Here is a 21,331-nt window from a genome sequence, read left to right as displayed (position 1 = left end):
AGCTCTCTGGAAAAAGAAGTATGAATAAAGAGAATTTTTAAAAATTGCTGTTAATAATGAAGGTTTACACCTACTCAGAAAGTAAATTGTTTTCTGGTGAGCAATATGGCAATAAATATTAAAAGTTTTGAAATCTGGGATTTACTCCTAAATTTTATTCTAAGGAAATTAAGGATGTTCACAAAGCCACAAAGACTGATTTTTTTTTTTAAAGATTTTATTTATTTATTTGACAGAGAAAGAGATAGCGAGAGCAGGAACACAAGCAGGGGGAGTGGGAAAGGGAGAAGCAGTCTTCCCGCTGAGCAGGGAGCCTGATGGAGGGCTCGATCCCAGGACCCTGGGATCATGCCCTGAGCCGAAGGCAGACGCTTAATGACTGAGCCACCCCGGTGCCCCAAGACTGCTTTTTATAAAACCAAAACAACCTATACAATTAAAGTAATTGGTTTTATTAATTATGGTATGTCAATACAATCAAATACCATGCAGCTATTAAAACTACAGCTGTAGAGTCTGGGAGCTTGGTTACAACAGAGGGATTAATCACATCAACTTATCTATGTGCTCTTCCATAATAAGCCTGCTAAACTGACAGTAAAGAAATTTAAGATATAAGTACATGAGGGCAAAATAAATGGGAACGAGATCTTGAGTTTGAGATTTCAACGAATTCTGGAAAAGAGAGGTAACTGTCTTAAGGCAGATGAAGTTTGAGATAACCAAAGAGAAAGCAAGGTGGTCTGACAGACACAGAATCCCAGGGTGGCTCAGGCCTTGGAAGCACCAAGCACCACAGGAAGGGAGGCTGAAGCTGAGACGTGAAAGCAGGGTGACTGGTAGAGAGGATATACAGAGTGACTGGACTCCCCAGAGCCCTCCCCTCACCCAGACAGGGGGCCAGCAGCACCTTCTCCCACACTCAGGGTTGGAGGTTTGGACCAGTTATGGGATGTGGGCACAATGCTACAGCACGGGGCAGGAGTGGGCATGGTGCTGAAAGCAGGTGGAATAAGGGAAAATGCACACAGGAACAGGAACCCTGACGCTCCTGCTCTCAGAAGGCCAGAAACCAGACATGTCCTTCTCGAGCAAGAGATCAGAGGATTTCTTCTGGAAAAAAAACAAACAAAAAAAACCCCCAAAAAACACAAAATCCAGACACTAAGGAGAGAAAGGCAGTGCGCATAGCCATGGGTGAAGAGCAAGTGGGTTCCGGAGGCAGACGGCCCGAGCTCCAGTCCCAGCTCCACTACTTAAGCGCTTCACCTCTTTGGAAGCCTTTTAGTTTCCTCACCTGAAAATGGAGATCATGGTGCCTATCTCATGGTGCTGTTGTGGGGATTAAATATTTTAAGGCAAGTAAAAGTCCAATTATTCCCTCCTCCTTCCCTATAAGAGGATGACACACCCCCACCCATGGCCACTGCCCTGTCTTTGCCTCTCTGCAGGTGGAGGAGACTTCCCTGCCCCACTGTCAGGTTGGTCTAGTTTTGGCCAACCGCATGTGAGTAACGCTGAAGCACACCATATTGAAGCAAAAGCTTTTTAAAGCCATGCAAGCTCTCTCCTTCTTTCCCCTCTGCCATGAGAAATGCATGTCCCAGAGAGCTGCTCCTTTAGCCTGGGTCCTAGAATGGGAAGCACGGAGAAGAGAGCCAGAGCAATTGACCTGCAGCCACCTTCAGAACTGTTTACTGTACAAAACCACTGAAATTTGGGGCTTGTTTGTTACTGTAAGAAGGTCAACAAACTACAAAGACAACTCTGTTTTTAAATTCTCAAAAGTGTGTATTTTAGAAATATCTGGGGAGTGAATCTTTAATGACATTCTTAATCCTAAGTATATTCAACTTGAATTCAAGCAATTGAGAACTGTACCATTTGTGATATCTAAATATCAGGGTTCTATGACCAGTTAATGAAGGAAGAGAACTTACATTAATTGATCACTTACTATTAATATGCTACACATGATATTTCACTTAATCCTTGTAACAACCCTGTAGAATAAGTTATAATACTCACTTAAAAGGTAAGTATTTTCACCCCCCTAATAAGAAGAGATAGTTATATGTAAACAATGAATCATGGAACACCAAATCAAAAACTAATAATGTAATGTATGGTGATTAACATAACATAATAAAATTTAAAAAAAAACTAATGATGTAATATATGATGACTAACATAACATAATAAATAAAATTAAAAAAAAAAAAAAGAGGAGATAGAGAAGGCTCAGGAAATTAAGTGATTTGAAATTAAGTCTACTCTGGAACCATTAGCACCATGAGCCTTCCAGTTCAGGTGGGTCTGTCTCCAAACCCATTCACTTCCCATCACAGCCCCGCTACCATTATACTATGTCTTATTCTCCACGATCCACCCCCCGCAGCCCTCAAGCACCTAGCACAATGCCTGGCATGTTATAAGTGTTCAAAAAAAAAAAAACTTCTGAACTAAACTGCAAAGAAAACCACCCAAAAAACAAAAATACCCCAATTTCTACTATACAGTGTACACCAAAATAGTTAAAATATAAAAATTTTCAAACTATAGACAATTTAACAGAAAACAGTATTAAATACCTGTCATACATCTGAACACAGATGGAATTTATAAATTTAGAAGCAGCTGAAGAAATCAGAGTGACAGACCAATAGATATAAATAAATAAATGAAATTTCTGTATGTCAAGTACCATCCTTCCCTCAGAGGACCAAAATTAAACAGTAAACTACACGCCCCAGAAGAAGATTGCAGTAAATCACAATTAATGTACTGATTATGTAAAGCATTTGTACAAAACAATTTTTTTAAAATAGGAAAATTTGAATCATTACATAGGCAAAGAATATGAAATAAGTAGGAAACAAGGAAATACAAAATTGAATAAACATTTAAGAGATAATCCTCTAAGTATCAATAATATACAAAAATATCAATTTTTCAACAATTCAATAGAAAATTTATCTTTGAATAAGACTCAGAGTCGGGAAGATAAAATACGTTTCTTTAAGTATTGCTGATATGAGTATTAGTTAGTGCAACTCTTTTAGAAAGTAACTGAAGGGGGAAGCCTGGGTGGCTCAGTCATTAAGTATCTGCCTTCAGTTTCAGGTCATGATCCCAGGGTCCTGGGATCGAGCCCCGCGTCGGGCTCCCTGCTCAGCGGAAGCCTGCTTCTCTCTCTCCCACTCCCCTTGCTTGTGTTACCACTTAGCTTTTGCTTACATCTTAAAAAATATACTGGAAAGGAACTATTCTTTTTTGCTAGGAATCTGATAAACATGTATCAATGGAACCAGTAATAAAAATTCAATTTTCCTTATTCATCAACACAAGCTCAGAAAATATTTAAATTAATAAAAATATTATTTCAGTACCAAGGGGCTATTTTCTAAATTCCAAGTCTGATACTACTCCTAAAATAAATAAGAAAAATATAAAAGTATTACCTTATTGATATCATCTGCTGTAAATCCACTTTGTTCTAAGAGTTCTCTGATTGCTTCTACACATTTATTAAAAAGTGGAGAACAGAGAAGTTCAAATCTTGCTCTGTATAACACACACACACACACACACACACACATACACACAGAAGAAAAGACATAGAGAAAAGGCTCAGTACAATTAAGACAATTTTTCTTGTGAAGAGTAATGCCAAAACCTAATGTGACAGTTCTCTTAAAAATAGGTTTATGATCAGAACAAGACATTTAACACCCAACAGTGTAACACCATGGGGGGGAGGGGACATCTAAGTTATTCATCTATAAATATATGAAGATATTCAACGTCAAATTCAGAAGATTCTTACCCATGGCTTACTTGTAAGCTTTCAAAAAACCTAAAAATAAATACACAGTGTATGGCATTCCCAACAAAGCCACAGATTCAAATCAAACCATCATTTGGAAGCTTTTGCTATTTTTATATGTTAGAAGTTTAAAAAATTATTATTTTTTCTTTATAATCTGAGTCTATGCTGTACATAAGTTTAGTTCTCTTGCTCTGAGAAGCTTGAATGCTAGCATATAATTTTAAGAAAGATCTATGTTTATGAAAAATGTACTCCCTAATTTCATACTAAACTTAAATGCAGATGCCTGATTTTTAAATTTATTTGTGCTATCTATATATACCTAATAGTTGAAATCTTTGTAATAAAGGCAAAATTTCCTTAATGAAAAATTACAAATTCTATTTCATTCCTAATAACTAAGCAATAATACGCAAGCATATACTGGTACTTGGACAAACTCAGCACTAAATTAGGAATTCTAGAAACAGAAAAAATACACAACACTCTGCCCCCAACCTTTCAATCTTCTGGAGTATAGTTTGAAATCTCTCTTTGAAGAGCTGGTGCAGTGCTAATAGAATTTTCTGTGAGCCACCAGACTATTGAGCACTTGAACTGTGGCTAGTGCTACTGAGGAATTGAATTTTTTATGTTATTTATTTCTAATTAATTATAATTTAATAGCTACAGGTGGCTAGTGGCTATTGTACTGGGCACGCAGAGCTAGAGTCTTCAGGAAAGCCCAGGGAAACAAGGAAGCTAAACTACAAGGACCAAATGAAGAGTGAATTTAACCAAATATAGTGAGTAGAATCCTAAAAATAATACTGTAATTCCGGAAATTTTTACTATGTTTCCAAGTCACCTGTTGGTTGTTGGGAGGTTTAAATAGTGAACCACTGGTAGCTATTATTACTGTTAATAATACGCAAGGCAAAATGAGAGGGCAATGTCCCTTTGGATTCTTTGGGTACACGTGTAATCACCTGTAACCAACGTTTTGTATTATGCAAAAGATAAGGGAATTTAAAACAATTTTTTTTTTAAAGATTTTATTTGTTTATTTGACAGAGAGAGACACAGCGAGAGAGGGAACACAAGCAGGGGGAGTGGGAGAGGGAGAAGCAGGCTTCCCACTGAGCAGGGAGCCCGATGTGGGGCTCGATCTCAGGACCCTGGGATCACGACCTGAGCCGAAAGCAGACGCTTAACGCCTGAGCCACCCAGGCGCCCCAATTTAAAACAATTTTATGCACATTAAACCTGTGTTTACTAAATAAACACTATCAAAATTTAAAATGTTGACAATGGATGACAGAGGCAACAAAACCAAGACAGATATGAAACTAAGGTAGAATGTGATAGAGTATGAACTCTGGAGTCAAACTTGTGGGGTTGGAAACCCTGTCCATCGCTAAGATTACACATACTTACCGTGTAGCCCTGGGCAAGAATGAAACTTCTGTTTCAGCTTCCTCATGTGTAAAATAAGGAAAACAACACTACTTACCTCATTGGGTTGTTATGGGGATTTGATGAGTTAATATAGATTACCACTTAGATTACAGCCAGCCACGCTGTGTTAACTATTTAGTTAGAGTAAGTACTACTAAAACATGCGCAAGCCCTACATAAACTTAACCAACAATAAGCCTTTCTTTCAAAGATCTAGGATGCCTTTTTCACACACGGCTCTCTGTAGCTGTCAATAACAGGGCAAGCAATCACAATTGATGTCAGTACTCTGGGAGCAGTTACTTAGTCTGACAAGAACTGGACCTCACAATAAAGACAGGAAAGCTCTCCTTGTACTGACGGTTAATAAATCTCAAAAGAACAAACAAAAAGCCCTAAGTGAGAACCTAAAAATATGAATGTATTTGGACTTTTTTAAGTTTCCTGAATTTCAGTTTTACCTGGACACGTTGCAGTCAAAATCTTGACCTTCATATAGTGAGTCGAGGAAACAATTGGCGCTTCCCAAGGTTGACAAAGAATGCTTTGCGATGTCAGCACTGCTCATCAACTTCATCATGGCTCGGGCGTTCCCTCTCACGTCATGTCTGAAGGATCTAAATCAAGAATATAGTCTTTGGAGCTTAATAATTCCTAGGCCATTTAGAATTTATAAAAACTCAAATCTGGATAATGCCTACTCGGATAATAAATCTCATAAATTAATATTAATATCAGATTTTAGTAACGAGCTTCAAACCCTCCAAACTTTCTGAAGAAATTCTTTGCAATTACAAGGGTCTCCTCAAGAAAAATGAGTAACGAATATTTTTGATACTTGGCATTGCTAAATTCTGTGACCATAGTAACAGACTGTCCTTTAAGAAAGTAGAGTAGCTGCCATCTTTCTGCAGATGCAACAAATGGAGGGTGAAGGAGATCTACGTGACCAGGTCATGTCTCCTCTCTCTCCCTTTATAAATGTAGCACAATCATGGTTTAATGGTATAAAATGATCTGTCCAGCACTAAAAAACAAAACTAAAAGGGCTTCATTTTTTTTTTTTTTTTAAGATTTTATTTACCTATTTAACAGAGAGAGAGAGATAGGGAGCACAAGCAGGGGGAGTGGAAGAGAGAGAAGCAGGCTTCCCACCAAGCAGGTAGCCTGACTTGGGGCTTGATCCCAGGACCCTGGGGACCATGACCTGAACTGACGGCAGATGCTTAACCGACTGAGCCACCCAGGCACCCTGGAAAAGGGCTTCTTTAAAGAAATTTGACACACACAAAATATGCAAAATCACAATTTCTCTATCTCCAAGACGAGTTAATTGTTAAAATTGCTTGGCTCTGTTTCTAAACATACCTAATAACTGGAATTGGTAGTCAAATTAACAATGTCTTATCCTTGAGTTGAAGCACCTTCATAACAAAAAACAGTACAGGTCTTTATGAAACACGTGAGAACTTACTTCTTTTTCAAGACTTTTTTTACCCAGTCGGTTTAATTAAACTGATGAAAATACTGTTTTGGCAAAAAAAAAAAAATTTTTTTTTAAGAGTGGCAATGTTCAAAATCTAACCTTTATCTATGTGACTCATGATTTTGAATAGAATAATTACACCTAGCAACAAAACTGAAATACTCCTTGTGATAGCAGATTCGTAACTGAATAAACACTCCGAAGACACTAATTCACTAGGATGTGACTTATAATGTAATGTAATCTTTATTACATCTAAACTTTTAAAATTTGTTTAGAAGGTAGTGAGCCCTCAGTGCCCGTACCCTCCTTTATCTAGACGTAACAGCAGCTCCTGAGGAATTAAGAATTCGAACTTGAGACCCAAGTTTACACAGTTCAATGTCTGGTGGGCCCTCACGCTAAGTGAGAAATCTGAGCACACTGCGCCGCGCAGCTTAGCCTGTTTCCGTGCAAATGCTCGCAGAGGACATTGTAACTCTAGACATGAAAACGTCCAATGCACTGGAAAATAAAAACAAAAAACATGTCCTCTTTCAAAGCAGCGCAATTTAAAATAGGAAAAAAACCAAAAAACGAAAAAACAAACCCTGAAGAGAAACTTCAATCGAAACATCATCAAGTCCATTAGTACTCACCTCTGAAACTCTGAAGCTAGATACTCTGCTAATGTCTCTGTGAAATGTGTACCTCCGATGTTATCATCAGTGTTTGTCGAAAGAACACGATATATTCCACTGTTCACTTCCATGACGCTGACAGATAAGGATGTTCCTCCAAGTTTAAACACCAAGATATTGCTTAAAAGAAAAATAACATGAATAAGTTATAAGGGAATCACACTGTTTTAAAGGTAGGTTGGACATTAGAAGTAACTTAGTTTAACCCCTAATCATAATAAGGAATCTGAAAATCTCACATGAGTCAACTTAGTTGTCCATGGTCATCACTTAGTGCTGAATTAAGCCTAGAACCCAGATCTTCTGATTCGAAGTCAAAGTTTGTTTTTACTTAGTTGTACTGGTAAAATCGGATTTTTCTGAGTAAGCAGAGTTCAAGACACTAACTTTTCTTTTCTTTTTTAATTCCAGTATAATTAACATACAGTGCAAGACACTAACCTTTCCAAGTAGATTGTGATTATAACGAATCATAAGAGAATTAAACATAGAAATTTTATGTGCTAATATTAACAAAGTACTACAGTAACACATTCTATAAAAATCAAACATGTGCAAAACTAGAAGTTAATTTCTGATTTCTACATTTATCTAGTTCACCTAAAACTGATTTCCTACCGATTTAAATATATTAGTTTTTTTTAGCTGTGAGATATGAACAAGGGAAACAACTAGGGGAAATTAACACATCTGTATTAATCTCCCTAAAGGTGCCTGTGTCAGCTCTATTAAGACAAGTTTTGACAACTAAATTAGGAGTATGTCTTACTATTTCATTATCAAAAGATGTCTTAAATCCTATGCTGGACTTTCCCCCATCTCCTGCCAAGAAAAATGTATATAAAAGTACTATTTCTAAACATGTTTAATAATTGGAATTGATAGAAAAATTAACAGTGCCCTAGCCTGAGCTAGAATTTGGTCAGGCTTGTAAATTTCAAATCTTCCTCCAAGAAAGAAAGGTAACATGAGTGATAAGAGAAGGGCAGGGAAGCTCAATCTTCCCTCTCCTTATGTCCTTTCTCTGCTCTCCCAGGATGTCTTTTTCATCTATTTGAAAATCTCCAGGTGAGTTTCAGCGTCTTTTTATTCATAAAGGCCTTATATAACAATCCCTACTGATGTAAGTGTGGTAATCTACAATGTTTTCTGCACCGAAAACCTTAAAGCTACAAATATGGTTTTTACCTTTTTCCAGTGGGGCAGTCTTGTCCAATTCCATAAGCCAGAAGAGCTGCAGATGGTTCATGGATTAACCGCAAAACATTAAACCCAGCAGCTCTGGCTGCTTCCCTGTGGACAATTTGCTTTCAATGAATTTACTATCACAACATGTTCAAGTATTTTCTTGACAAAGAAAATAACGTGTGCATATACTAAGTAAGGAAAAGGAAAGCTCTCAAAAATGCCCGTGTTTATAAACTTTAGAAAGATATTAAAACGAACTTATAATACATTTTGGAACTTTCCGGTTTCTTTAACTCACGGTCACAGTTTTAACATCTCACAAGTTCAAGTAAATAATGCAATTATCTGTCCCAGAAGCAACTCAGATACTTGCCAAAGTCCCATGTGAAACTCTACCCTCAAGGCAAAGGCATGCATGCTCGTGAATTACATTTGCATAATGACCCATAAAAACTAAACCCAACTTTTTGTTTAGATGTAAAGATCTAAGGTGAAGAAATTATTGCAAATATTTTCATTGCAAAAAACTGTATATTTTTATATAATTCCCACATAAACCTTGATTGCATGAAACTAAGGCAAAGCAATCTATAAACATCAACTTAACCTGGTAATTAAAAACATTTCCAATCGAAACAGCTAATAAGGTACATATAATTTTATGTTCTCTTGGCATTTCATAAAAGACAGGAAACATTAATGATCATTACTAGACTTTTTTACCATACTACTTACATATGTAAATATATACAACTGTTTACAAATACAACTTTATTGCCAAAGGTATCTTCAAAAACAATTTTACCTTTTACTACATTATAATATTATGAAATCTATATTTCCTTTAAGCAAATAAGATAAACTTACCCAAGAGCATTTTTTTGCTTTTCTCCAAAATCAAATGGAACAGTAATAACTACATCATTTGCATCTGAGCCCAATACAGAATGTGCTGTTTCTGTGTATGAAAAAATATAAATATAAATTCCAATGACAAAAAAAAATATTGTGATATTTTGCAGTTTATTAATTTGTGCCAGTGATCTTCTCACTGTAAAGATTTTCCAGTTTACCTGATTGCCCACCTCACTCATTTTCTTCTCTGGCTCTCTTAAATCATGCAGAACTTTTTGTGGTTTTGGAAGTTTGTGGACATGGAACTAGGTACTTTCCAAAAAGCCTGGCTCTTAGGCTTCAAAACTTCAACTACCTCCCAAACTAGACTGGTTCCATTAAGAATGAGCTTCTAATGCATCAATGTGAAGACAAGAAGCATGTTAGTTCAGGCACATTAAAAGGCTGCCTTCCATCCCACAAATTTGTAACATAATTCCAGAACTGAAGTAAGCCTTATAGATAATTCTACTCCAGAATTTCCCAAACTGTTCCACAGCATGCCACTCAGCTTCGAGCCTTCATCGGAAGTGGTGATAAGCCAGACCTGCTTAATCTGCCTAAATAACTGTTCAAAGAGCACTGCTAATCTTGAGCAGAGAGATAAAATATTCACTCTTCATCAAACTTATTTGGCCACTTCAATTTGAGAAGCTGTGAAAATGCTAACCTGGCCCAACTCATTAACGTTACTTCTAAGGAAACCAAAGTCGGGAAGGAAGTCAGTTAAGGTCACACAGCCGGGTAGCGGCCCAGTCAGGTCTAGTATTAGGTCTCCTTCATCTGCTTGATCACCCTGCTTCTCTCCAGATCAAGAAACACCTCTTTTTTTTTTTTAAAGATTTTATTTATTTATTTATTTATTTGAGAAAGAGAAACAGCATGAGAGGGGAGAGGGTCAGGGGGAGAAGCAGGCTCCCCGCTGAGCCAGGAGCCCGATGTGGGACTCGATCCCAGGATTCCGGGATCATGACCGGAGCCGAAGGCAGTCGCTTAACCAACTGAGCCACCCAGGCACCCTCACCTCTAACTTTCTTTTAAGGTCAACTTTTAAAAGATCTTTTGCTCAATACCTTTCATCTTACTAAATATCAGTCTGGCAACATCTTCTGGGTTAACAAACTTTGTTCCTTCTCCAGTATCTACTTCGTATCGTAACTTTCCATTTTTTTCAATGACCTATAAAGGAAATTGTAAGTGTGTTAAATGAGGAATAATTTTAATAAAAATACAAAGTTTCAAAATAATATAATAGGTTATGACCTTGGCAATTACTTTTTGTAATGAAGAGGTAATAATAGAATCATACTCACTAAACATTTACTTTCCGTGATGTATTTCTGAGCCTGTGGATCATCAGAGCTGTCCATAAAGATAAAGATAGTTAAATATTAAAATCAGTATTGTTGATGTGTAATATTTAAAGAAGACTATATTTTTCAATACCACTAAACAAATGTAAAAATACAATTATTAAGTTGCTTAATATTAATAAATCATGATATAGAGAATAGACTTAAATGGATACAGTATTTACAATGGTTATAGTGATTCTATTAAAGTGTTAATCTTCACATTTGAAAAGTAAATAGCTCTTATTTGTTCTGATCTTGCTATTAAGAGATGCCATACATCTGGGGGGTAATTTTTCCTAGTATCAGTGATTTTATGTCATGTTCTCTCTCATCTATGATCTTGAAGACCCAATCACTGAGAAGAAAAGGGCAAAAAAAAGATTCCAAAGTAAGGGCAAACCAGAATACCTAACACCATCTTTGTTTCTTGGCTTCTGAACATGAACCAACACCCGAAGTCAAAAAAACTGAGAAGTACATATGTTATATATGGAAAGGTGCAATATACTACAGATCGATGGATCTATAATGTCCTATATCAAAGTAGTAAATAAATGTGTATGGCGATGAAAAAATTAACAATGGGTGTAATGCTGCTCAAAATACCAATTTGCGCAGACTACAAAATGTTCTTATCTATTATTACCTCAATCTTCACAACTGCTAAGTGGGGTTAATTTGGCAGGTTATTATTTTAGAGATAAGGGGTTCATAGAGAATCAATGATTTATAAGCTAACAAGGGGCAGGGTCAGTACCCAGTCTTCTCTAGCAGGGTAGTGTTTTTTGCATTTTACCAGCTGCCTCCCAGTAAGAAGGTAAATGACTAAAGTACTTCTGCCCCTTTGAGCAGTGATAGGAGTCTTTGATTCTTGGCTTAATTTCATCTAGAAATTAAAGTAAACCCTTCCGGTCAACTCTTCTTCCAAGGGGCAATAGCTATTCCATTCAGAGATCAGTTTTAATAAGAGGAGTTGAAAATTAATAGTGACTATCTGCTGCGGTTACTGAACATCTGAGGACCCTAACCTGTGTAAATAAGAGGAAGACAAAGGGGTTTAAGATGAACTAATGCGGCTCAGAAATCTGTCTAGAACACTTGAGGATTCCTCATACTTCCTTCTCCATTACCTAATAATTGATAGGCAAACAGGTAAGGAGCTTGCCCAAAGTCACATGGTTAATTCATGGCAGAATGGATTGGAATCCAGATCTTTAATACAAAGTACAGTATTTTCACCTAAGCCTTCCCCCCCTTCCTTCCTGTCTCTAAATCCAATCTTTAGACTACATCCTGCACAACTATTTTAAGAGTAAGAAAAAAGATGAAGTCTGCCCATAGTAATTTTTTTGCACCAATATAATTTCAGCATGACACTTACCAGTTTTCTTCAGAATAGAATTTTAGTCAACCAGGACAATTTACTCTGTTATCTACAAACTATCTGTGAGCTATCTAAGACCAGGTAATTTGCCAGGAAAGCCTGTATTAGGGAATTTAAATAACTTTTAGAAATGGAAAATTATTTCTCAACTGCCCTGCAAAGGGGCCCTTCTCATGTGAGGGCAGGAAGCACACAAAGCTCTTAGGGCCATATACAGGCAGGACTCTGGAGATTAGCTAGTAAGAAAAAGCAAGCAGAGTGTGGAGGTGAAGACAAATGGTCATGGATATCGCCAGAAAGCAGTGGACTGACCCACAAGTACATACAAGTAAAAACTTTATTTGTTCACACCAGGATTAAATCACGTAACAGAAACACAAAGGACGGTGGGAAGTTGGCATACACAGCACCTCATTTACATCATGGTCGTTAGGAGGCAGAGTGTTAATCCCACCACTGTATCACCACCTCTACAAGCAACGCCACTTCCTCCTCCTCGTCCTTCCTTAAATGTCTCTTGCACCGACAGCAGGCTGTGGGACCTGGCACACGGCAGCACTAACGTGCCCCAGGGTCTTCTTCCCGTTACTGTCACAACACAGTGCCTTCCGTGTCTGAAAGCGTTTTTACATTCATCTGTTCATTTGGCCCTCACAACATTCCTGTGAGGTAGGTAGGAGCGTTATTGGTTTCTCCCTCTGTAGGTGAGGAACCTGAGTCACAGAATGGTAAAATGACCTGCCAAAGGACGGGCAGGTACGAATGGCTGCGCCTAGAGCTTAGGCAGGATTTCTGAGCTTGTTCTCACTCACATGGCCTCCTCTTAACAATATTTCGCCTCTTTATCTGTTTATTTCATTAGGAACTTTCCGTTTAATTTTATTCTCACATTAACGTTATTTCGCCCAAAAGATTTTCGCAATACTACCTTCCGAGTTTAACTCCACTTTTGTTCTTTTAGCACTTCTCCTATCTCAAATAAATCCCTGCCTATGTACTTTGCTACCATTAATAGAATATAGGACAGGTCTAACTCTCCTTCAAGTACTTCCCTGTTTTTCCAGAAAGTCTACGTATCTACATTAGTGTTATCCAGTTATAAATGACACAGATCCCTCCATATAAAGGCCTAAAACAATTGAGAAAATGCACATATATAGATATATATCCATTTCACTGCCTTAATATATGCTTCTTTAAAGCAAGGAACCTATGTATGGTGTGGTGCTTATTTAAGCTGAGTATATTAATAAATATTAATACCACAGAATGCTTCCTTAAAATACAATTGTTACCACTAATTCAAACATACAGTGTGTGGCTGTGACTGAAAACATTGCAATTAAAATTTCACTTTGCCTTTGTTATGCCACTTATCACAGAATTTTTTTTTAGAACTGGAAGGTATTAGAAAAGTCATCTAGTACAAAACTCTCATTTTAAAGAAACTGAGGCACAAAAAGGGCAAGTCATCTGCCCGACGTAACAAACTGCGACAGGGATAGAAGCCAGTTCTAACTGGAGTCCAGTGTGTTCTACCACACCAGCTGCTCTCTACATTCACCACCCGTTCATCAGAGCAGCTTGCGTGCTTGCCATCTATTCATGGTTCCAGGTATATTCCCACTGGTGTTCTGACTACTTCTCTACCTATCTATATTGCCGGCTTTTAGGTAAGCACCCAAGCCTACAAAATGTAAAACAAAATCTCCTCAAACATGCCTGCACTTGTTTTATTTTATTTTTTTTAGCCTGTAGACTGGAGGAAAGCCTTTTAAATTCCAAGGCTCCTATTTGTATTTCCTGAAAGTACTAAGTAAACCACTTAAAAGCTTTAAGTTAGTTAGTTTAATGATGGCCAGTAATGGCATTCCTTCTAAAGTAAACTGGAAGTATGGCTCAACACCTTCGTATCTCCTAGAGGAAGTGTGTATGTTTTGGGGGGGAAGGGGGTGTGTTTGTTGAGGGCTTTGTGCTTAAAAGGAGTTATCTACTGCAGGCTGTCTTTATCCACACCATCCTCAATCGTTCCCAAAGCTGTCCTCTTCCACCATGTGCCATTAACAAGGTGAACATCTGTCTACAGAATATGAGGAAAAAGTGACTTCAGAAAGTTCCCTAGAAGGAAAGTTTTCTAGGGCTTGCCTTCTGTAACATATGAGACAGAAAAAAAAGGCTAACAGAAAAGAAATTAGCTAAAAGCATTTGGAAAACAGATTCTAAATTGTTTCCACGTGTTGTTCAAATGACACCCAACCTAAAGGTATGTAATTATGCATATAAAGGGACCCAAATGATATGGAATGCAAAGAATTTACTTACATTTAATAATTTATAAAACAGCCAATACCTCATTATATTGAAGATTATCAATATGAATCATAACACACAACTGTGGCTCCCTGTCCGTTCTGAATTATATCCTTATAGTGATAAGACACTAAGAACTAGTAAAATGGAGAGAATGACGGTTTGACCACTGAGTGCTTACTAGTAGGTATGTCATAGACACAGCAGTGAAAACATTAAGAGATAAAAGTACAAATCCGTGGATCTACATTAGTCTAATGAGCTATATAGAGGAATTAAAAAAATGAAGATCTTACAAGAAGCAGTCAAGTTAAACTAGTGAAGATTCAAGCAATGAGGTCATCGTATACACCATAATTGTCTATCTTGTCAACTAACGTGCCTCACCCTAGCCTTACCTCGGCCAAGGTCGTATACATTAATAACTTACACGGGTACAGTGTGTAGTGCTTTCAAACTTCTAAACCCTTTCACATCTATTAGCCATTTGATCCTCACAACAACCCTGTGAGGTAGGCAGGTCAGGAGTTATTACCTAGCCCCCATTTTACAGATGAGGAAACTGGTGTAGAGGGAAACTCAACTGCCTCGCTTCAGTGGGAAAGCCACAGCTCACGAGCTCTCTGGACTCGGCTCCACCTGTTTTCTATTAGACCACTCCTCACACATCCCAGAGGTCTTTCCATTAGTGGAGAAGCTTGGGAAAAGCAACTAGCACGGATCTTCCTGCCACTCTGCGTATTAACGGTTCATCCACTCTTTTTTCCCGAAGGACCTGTAAAAGGAGCCAGGGTGCCAAAAGGCAGGTGTTGGAACTGGGCTTCTACCAGTTTAGGAAGGAGACTCTTTTGTAATCAATTCCTAACTTTTGGTATTTGAAATTAGCCTCTGAAGCAATTTTTCAAGCCCTAGCTGAAAAGCACCGGTGGCCTCTTCGACTGCTGTTGCCAAGCGTCTGACTGCGATCACAGCATCCCTGCGGAGCTCGTTGGCAGTGTCTTGCTGAGCACTGGCCTCCTCACCAATAGCAATCAGCCTGTCCAATTTTTCTTCCTCACGCTTTGAAAGTTCTCGTGCCAACCTCCTGTTTTCTGCCAACTCAGCTGCAATAGTCCTGGCCACTGACCGCCTTCTTCGCCTTGCCCACCTTGGAGGGGGCTCACTGGTCAAAGGCCTATCCCCACCAGAAACAAAAGGAACTCTGGAGGAGACGACCGGAGGCCGCTGTGTGGAGGCCACCCCAGGAGTGTTTCGGCTGGTACTGGCGCAGGGACTGGGCTCACCGGACACAGCCAGTCTGGTCATGGGGCTGCTCTGACAGGGAGCAACTGCACCTCTGAAAAGGTGGTGGGAACTGCTGTAGCTGGGGGTCCCTTGAGAGCACCCTGAAAAACAAAGCAACAATGTTGCAAAGAGGACATTCCTGCCAAGGGAATGCTTGGAGCCAGCAGCGGAGCTGAGAGACAATCACAAAATTCTGGTAGTTCCTGGAAAGCCCTCTTTCCACAAGGGGCTGGGAAGATTTCAATTCCTTGATCTGGACACTTCGGCCGACTGTAATCTTACCTCCAAAACCTCCCCGCTGCCTTCCTGAACCCGTTTCCATGTGGCCACCAACCCAATCTCTATTCACACATTCCTAAGTACCCACTAAAAATAATGCCAAAACGAGTTTGGTTCTCAAGAGTACTTCTTGGGGCGCCTGGGTGGCTCAGTTGTTAAGCGTCTGCCTCCAGCTCAGGTCATGATCCCAGGGTCGGGCTCCCTGCTTGGCGGGAAGCCTGCTTCTCCCTCTCCCACTCCCCCTGCTTGTGTTCCTGCTCTCTGCTCTCTGTCAAAAAAAAAAAAAACCTTAAAAAAAAAAAAAAGAATACGTCTTCCACATTTAAGAAGTTCTAATACCTTATATACCTAGGGTCATTGCTTTTGAAGACCTGGAGCTCTTTATCTTAGCAGCAGGCTCAGAAAACAGAGGGCATGGGGCAGAAACAGAGACAATGTTGAAGAGAACACCATCCAAACACATACTGCTGTTTAGAACCAAGTGACTCTGGCACCCCAGTCCTTCACATGCTTGGGAGTTACCTGCACCCGAGGATTCATCCCAGGAGTCCTCAAGGTCACTGGTTTCTCGCATCTGGTCACTGATTCTCAGTTGACAATCCTCATCTGATTCCTTAACTGTTTTCGAGACAGGCTGATGATGTGCTGCCTGAGTCCTGTTTGCTCTGAGAATGCGGGCTCCCCCTTCCCCTGGGGTGTCAGAGACCACTAAGTTCTGATCACAGTGCTTGGCCCAAGCAGCATCCTCCATTAAGTTGTCTGGGTCAGTCACTACCTGATTTCGGAGAAGCTGATCCAACGTATCATAAAATGGACAGTGCGGTGGATCACCCATACTCGTGGCATGGGCAACATACGCCTTTAAATATAACGCCTTCAGAACTTTAAACTTGGAGCGGCACTGACGTTCGGTGCGGCGGAAGCCTTCCTGCTGCATTCGCTTAGACACAGCCTGATAGACATCTGCATTATGATGCACAGTCTGGAGGCGCTGGATATACTCTGCCTCGCCTAGTATGGAGAGAAGAGTTCGAGTCTCCTGTCTGGACCACCGGATGCCCGCACTGCTATTGGAACTGGCCATAGTGGACTGGGAAGGAAGGCTAGCTGCAGGAAGCTCCTGGGAAGCAAGGTGCAAGTCTGAAGGTGTGGGGAGGCTCTGTGTGCTCTCAGTGTACTTCCAGGAGCCAGCCGATTCTTCCCTCTTGGGGCTAATTGTTGAGAAGCCAGGTCCAAGGACCGCATTTCTGGCTGGAAGGCCACAGGGGAATGAGAGTTACAGGGAGGGTGTAAGGATAATTGTGGCAGCAAGTTAAGTGGTGCTACCTGTGAGTAGGATGCCAAGACTAAGAAAGCCCAACCGTGAGAGTTCGCCCAGGATAGGTACTGGACCAAGCGCTCAAAAGGGCCTTACTGGCTCAGTAAAAGGGGACTGGCTCCTCCACAAAAGAGAGTGTGCTTCTGAGGCCAAGACCTGGTACAACTGTATCTGTAAAAATCACCATTGTCTTGTAAGTAGACTGAGGGGGGAATATCTGGGCCATGAGACGGCTCACTCTAGAGAAGTGTCAGCAGGACCATGGTGGAACAGCAGGTCTGAAGAGTGCTCATCCTTTAACAGCCTTGGCCTCAGCAGCTTGCTGTGGCTACATATTACCATCTGACTGCCACCACTGCACTTTGTTAAAAGGTAACTTTTGGGGCCAGAAAAGTAAGCTTAAGTTGTTCCTGATAATACAAAAATTTTGTATGATATGGCAGAACACAACCATATCATCACTCTGATCATCTGCCCTAAAACAGCAACATAAAACAGGCTCCCAGGAGATAGATCTATGGCAATGTTCTGTATTTTGATTATATCAATGTCAGTATCCTGGTTGTGATATTGTAGTTTCACAAGATGTTACCATCCAGAGAAGGTGGTAAATCCAGTAGTGTATTGGATCTCTCTGTATTATTTCTTACAACAGTATGTAAATTTACACTGATCCCAAAATAAAAAGTTTAATTGAAAAAACCCTATATTATTGGCCACTTATAGTGAATATAGTTCAAAGCCCATCTAGAGCTCCCTGCTTTATTAGGGATCTTAAAACTTGCAAATTTTTGACACCAACTAATTTATTTTCAATATGCTCAATACTCAGTTTGTTAACACATAAATGGATAGGGGAGTATATTTATCATCATAAAAATTTAAATTCTCTCCAAAATACTATCATTTTTGACTTAGTGCATAAATACCCTAAGGAAAAAAAATAAATCAAGTTCAGTTTAACTAAATACAGGTAAGGGATAATAAAAAATATATGTAAGTATAAAAGAAATAAATATTAGATTTAATCCATAACCCCCAAATCCTAAGATCAACATGGGACATTTATACTTAAATTCTCAACTGAACAAAGCAGAAAGGGAAGAACGTGGGGCTAAAGGTTAAAAGTCCTGAACTATAGTCCTATCTAGCTCACCCCAACTAACTGAGCAATTCCATAACTTCTATGTGCCTCAATTTGCTCATCTACAAATGGGGAGGAATAAAACCTGCCCTACAAATCTTTTAGGGATTTGAGAGGATTAAATAATAGATGTGAAAGCACTTTGAAAATTTAAAAACACTGTATCAAGTATTACTACTTCAGTGAAAATGAAAACCTCTAATTATTATGGTAATCTATAATTTGAGGAGACAGAAGTCTGGAGAAGGAAGGCCTCTTTAATCTTTTAATTAAAGTTACAATAGATGATTAACCTGATTCTTACTTAAGATGTTAATTAAGCTGTTTCTCTAATGATTAAATTTGTAAGCCAACTGGAAAAGTTAGTTCCCAGGAAGTGTCACAAAAAGACCTGAGGAAGAAAATCAATAGCTTCTATATAAATTATGACCAATTGCAGCAGATTTTGCAAAATTCAACTACAGTGCAGAAAAATCTTCAAATTCCCACAAAATCTTCAAGTTCGCTGTCATATAAAAAGGTGAAAAGTCCAAATTACCACTTCCAAATGAAACATTATCAAACTATATGAATGTTGGCATTTATCAATAAAAACAGACCTCTGAGCAAAAAACAAATTATCTGAGTGAATCCCATCCTTGAGAAGATACAACACTAATCATCAAAAGAAAAGAGCCTACTGGGATAATCTCTGAAATGATTCAATCATAAAAAGCAACAACAACAAAAAAACCAAACTGATCTTCCTAGCTTCATTTCACATTATGCTTAGAATGTATGAACACACTTTATTTCCATATGTAAAAGTATTGTTTTATTCCATACCTTCTGCCAAGGATCTGCTTTACTTTCATTACTGTATTTGAAATATTTCTTATTCTACTTTGTTTTGCTGCCAATCCAACAACCTGAAAAAGAGCAGCATATTACAATGCATGTAATTTTACTTATTTCAAAATATAAAAATGAGGGGAATAGTACCTCTTCATTTTCTGTGTAAGCAACAACAGCTGGAGTAACTCTGTCACCTGCATCATTTGCAACCACATCAGCCCGGCCATCCTGGAAAAAAAATACACAACTATATTAGGTCTCTTGAGAAAAAAAAAAAAAAGAAAAAAAATATGTATCCACACACAAACACACACACAGATATACAGTCTCATCAGACATATGTGGGCCAGTGTTACCTTGCCATACCTGTAAGAAAACCACTGTATCAGTATTTTAAACTTGCAGATTTAATTGCCATTATTAATTTCCTAGATTTTATATAAGGTCAACAATCCACAAACTGCCTCATTTTTTCAATCTGCTCTGCATAGTCAATAATTGGATCGAACATAAAAACCTTCCTGTATACAATAATAAGACTTATTACATCACCCTTTCCAGTTTTCTTTCTTCCCTGACAAATACATCTTTCTTTCTTCCTTTTTCTACGTATGATGAAGTAGCATTAAATCCCTTTGGTTTTTCCTTCCAAATCACTTGACATTTAAATGCAAGACTAATATCAGGGGAGTTCATTATTATCGTTCCTTCCGCCTCCCTCCTGATGAGCACACTACAATTCCTTGTTAAGCTCTTGCATTCAAGAAAGGTCAAGTCAGTAAGAGCGTGCACCACCAACTCGCTTCACGCGCTTCGCGGGATTAACAACTCCAGTTCCAGATCTCGACCACCCGGTCCTTTCCTGGCAAACATTCAAAAACCTCCGGGTCGGGACGTTCCGGCCCACCTCCCCGCCTCCAGCGGCCCTGCAGTTCCCGGGGACCGCCCCCTCCCGGCGTCCAGCGCCCACGAGGTCCTCGAGACGCCTCCGGGCCTCCTGTAGCTCTGACGTCCCCGAGACCTCCCAGGCCTCCTGCTGCCCTGACATCCCCCGGACCGCCCCTCTTCGGGCGTCCAGCGCCCACGAGGTCCTCGAGACCTCTCCGGGCCTCCCGCGGCCCTGATGTCCCCGAGACCCTCCAGGCCTCCTGCTGCCCTGACGTCCCCGGGGCCGCCCGACTCCGAGCCTCCAGTGCCCACGACATCTCCGAGATCCCTCTGGGCCTCCAGAGGCCCTGACGTCCCCAGGACCGCCCCCCTCCAGGCCCCCTGCGGCCCGGACGTTCCCGGACCACGCCGGCCCGCGTCGTCACGACCCTCCGTCCGAGCACAGCAGGCTTTCCGGAGGAGCTGCGGAGGACCAGGCTGGGTCCGCCCGGCCCTTTGCCTCCAAACTTCCCCGCAATAATGCCTTTCCGCACGACATTCCTAGGCCGGCGACAAGCGTGTTCACAATCCCAGAGGAGACCAAAGGACTTAGCCCCGCACCCGGAGAACTGGGGGGCCATCAGCCCGGAGCCCAGCTCCCCCAGTCTCTCACCTTATAGACGGCCACACAGGCTGATGTGCAGCCAAGGTGAACTCCGATGGCCGCCATGAGGCGGCAGAGAAGGCGGCAGCAGTAACGAGTGGTCCCGCTGTGGCAAGAGCTTCGGGCCTCGGAACAGCCCCATCAGGCACCGCGGAAACTTCACGTTCCCGCCCGCCCACCGGTCCATCCGCCGCGGCCTCCCGCGTCGCCACCAATCAGCGTGAAGGTTTCGCCTTTCCTCTCGGACTGCCGGCGAATAGCTTTAGTGCGTCCTCCCACCCCGCCCTGCCGGCACGGCAGCGCGTGTGCGAGAGTGCGCACGCGCCAGTCGGGGAGGGCCTGGAAGGGATTTCTTCGTCCCGCCCCCTTCTAGGTCCT

The 21,331-nt window shown here is 40.3% G+C and overlaps 1 protein-coding gene across 1 annotated transcript in view; it reads right to left on the bottom strand.

Annotated features, from left to right (window-relative positions):
• Positions 1 to 21,182, bottom strand: part of HSPA14 (heat shock protein family A (Hsp70) member 14) — a 39,097-nt gene extending 17,915 nt beyond the window's left edge. The window contains exons 1-10 of the mRNA XM_032425736.1: positions 20,963 to 21,182; positions 19,570 to 19,650; positions 19,414 to 19,496; positions 10,828 to 10,876; positions 10,588 to 10,693; positions 9,488 to 9,578; positions 8,621 to 8,725; positions 7,391 to 7,552; positions 5,728 to 5,883; positions 3,462 to 3,564 (exon numbers count right to left, since the gene is read on the bottom strand). Coding sequence (XP_032281627.1) covers positions 3,462 to 3,564; positions 5,728 to 5,883; positions 7,391 to 7,552; positions 8,621 to 8,725; positions 9,488 to 9,578; positions 10,588 to 10,693; positions 10,828 to 10,876; positions 19,414 to 19,496; positions 19,570 to 19,650; positions 20,963 to 21,019 — 993 coding nt within the window. The 5' untranslated portion in view covers positions 21,020 to 21,182. The remainder of the gene's footprint in view (positions 1 to 3,461; positions 3,565 to 5,727; positions 5,884 to 7,390; positions 7,553 to 8,620; positions 8,726 to 9,487; positions 9,579 to 10,587; positions 10,694 to 10,827; positions 10,877 to 19,413; positions 19,497 to 19,569; positions 19,651 to 20,962) is intronic.
• Between the last annotated feature and the right edge of the window lie 149 nt (positions 21,183 to 21,331).

The sequence above is a fragment of the Phoca vitulina genome, unplaced genomic scaffold, assembly GCF_004348235.1.
Source record: "Phoca vitulina isolate PV1807 unplaced genomic scaffold, GSC_HSeal_1.0 scaffold33, whole genome shotgun sequence".
Classification (NCBI taxonomy): Eukaryota; Metazoa; Chordata; class Mammalia; order Carnivora; family Phocidae; genus Phoca; species Phoca vitulina.
The sequence above is the reverse complement of the archived record's forward strand: the minus strand, read 5'-3'. Positions and strand labels throughout refer to the sequence as shown.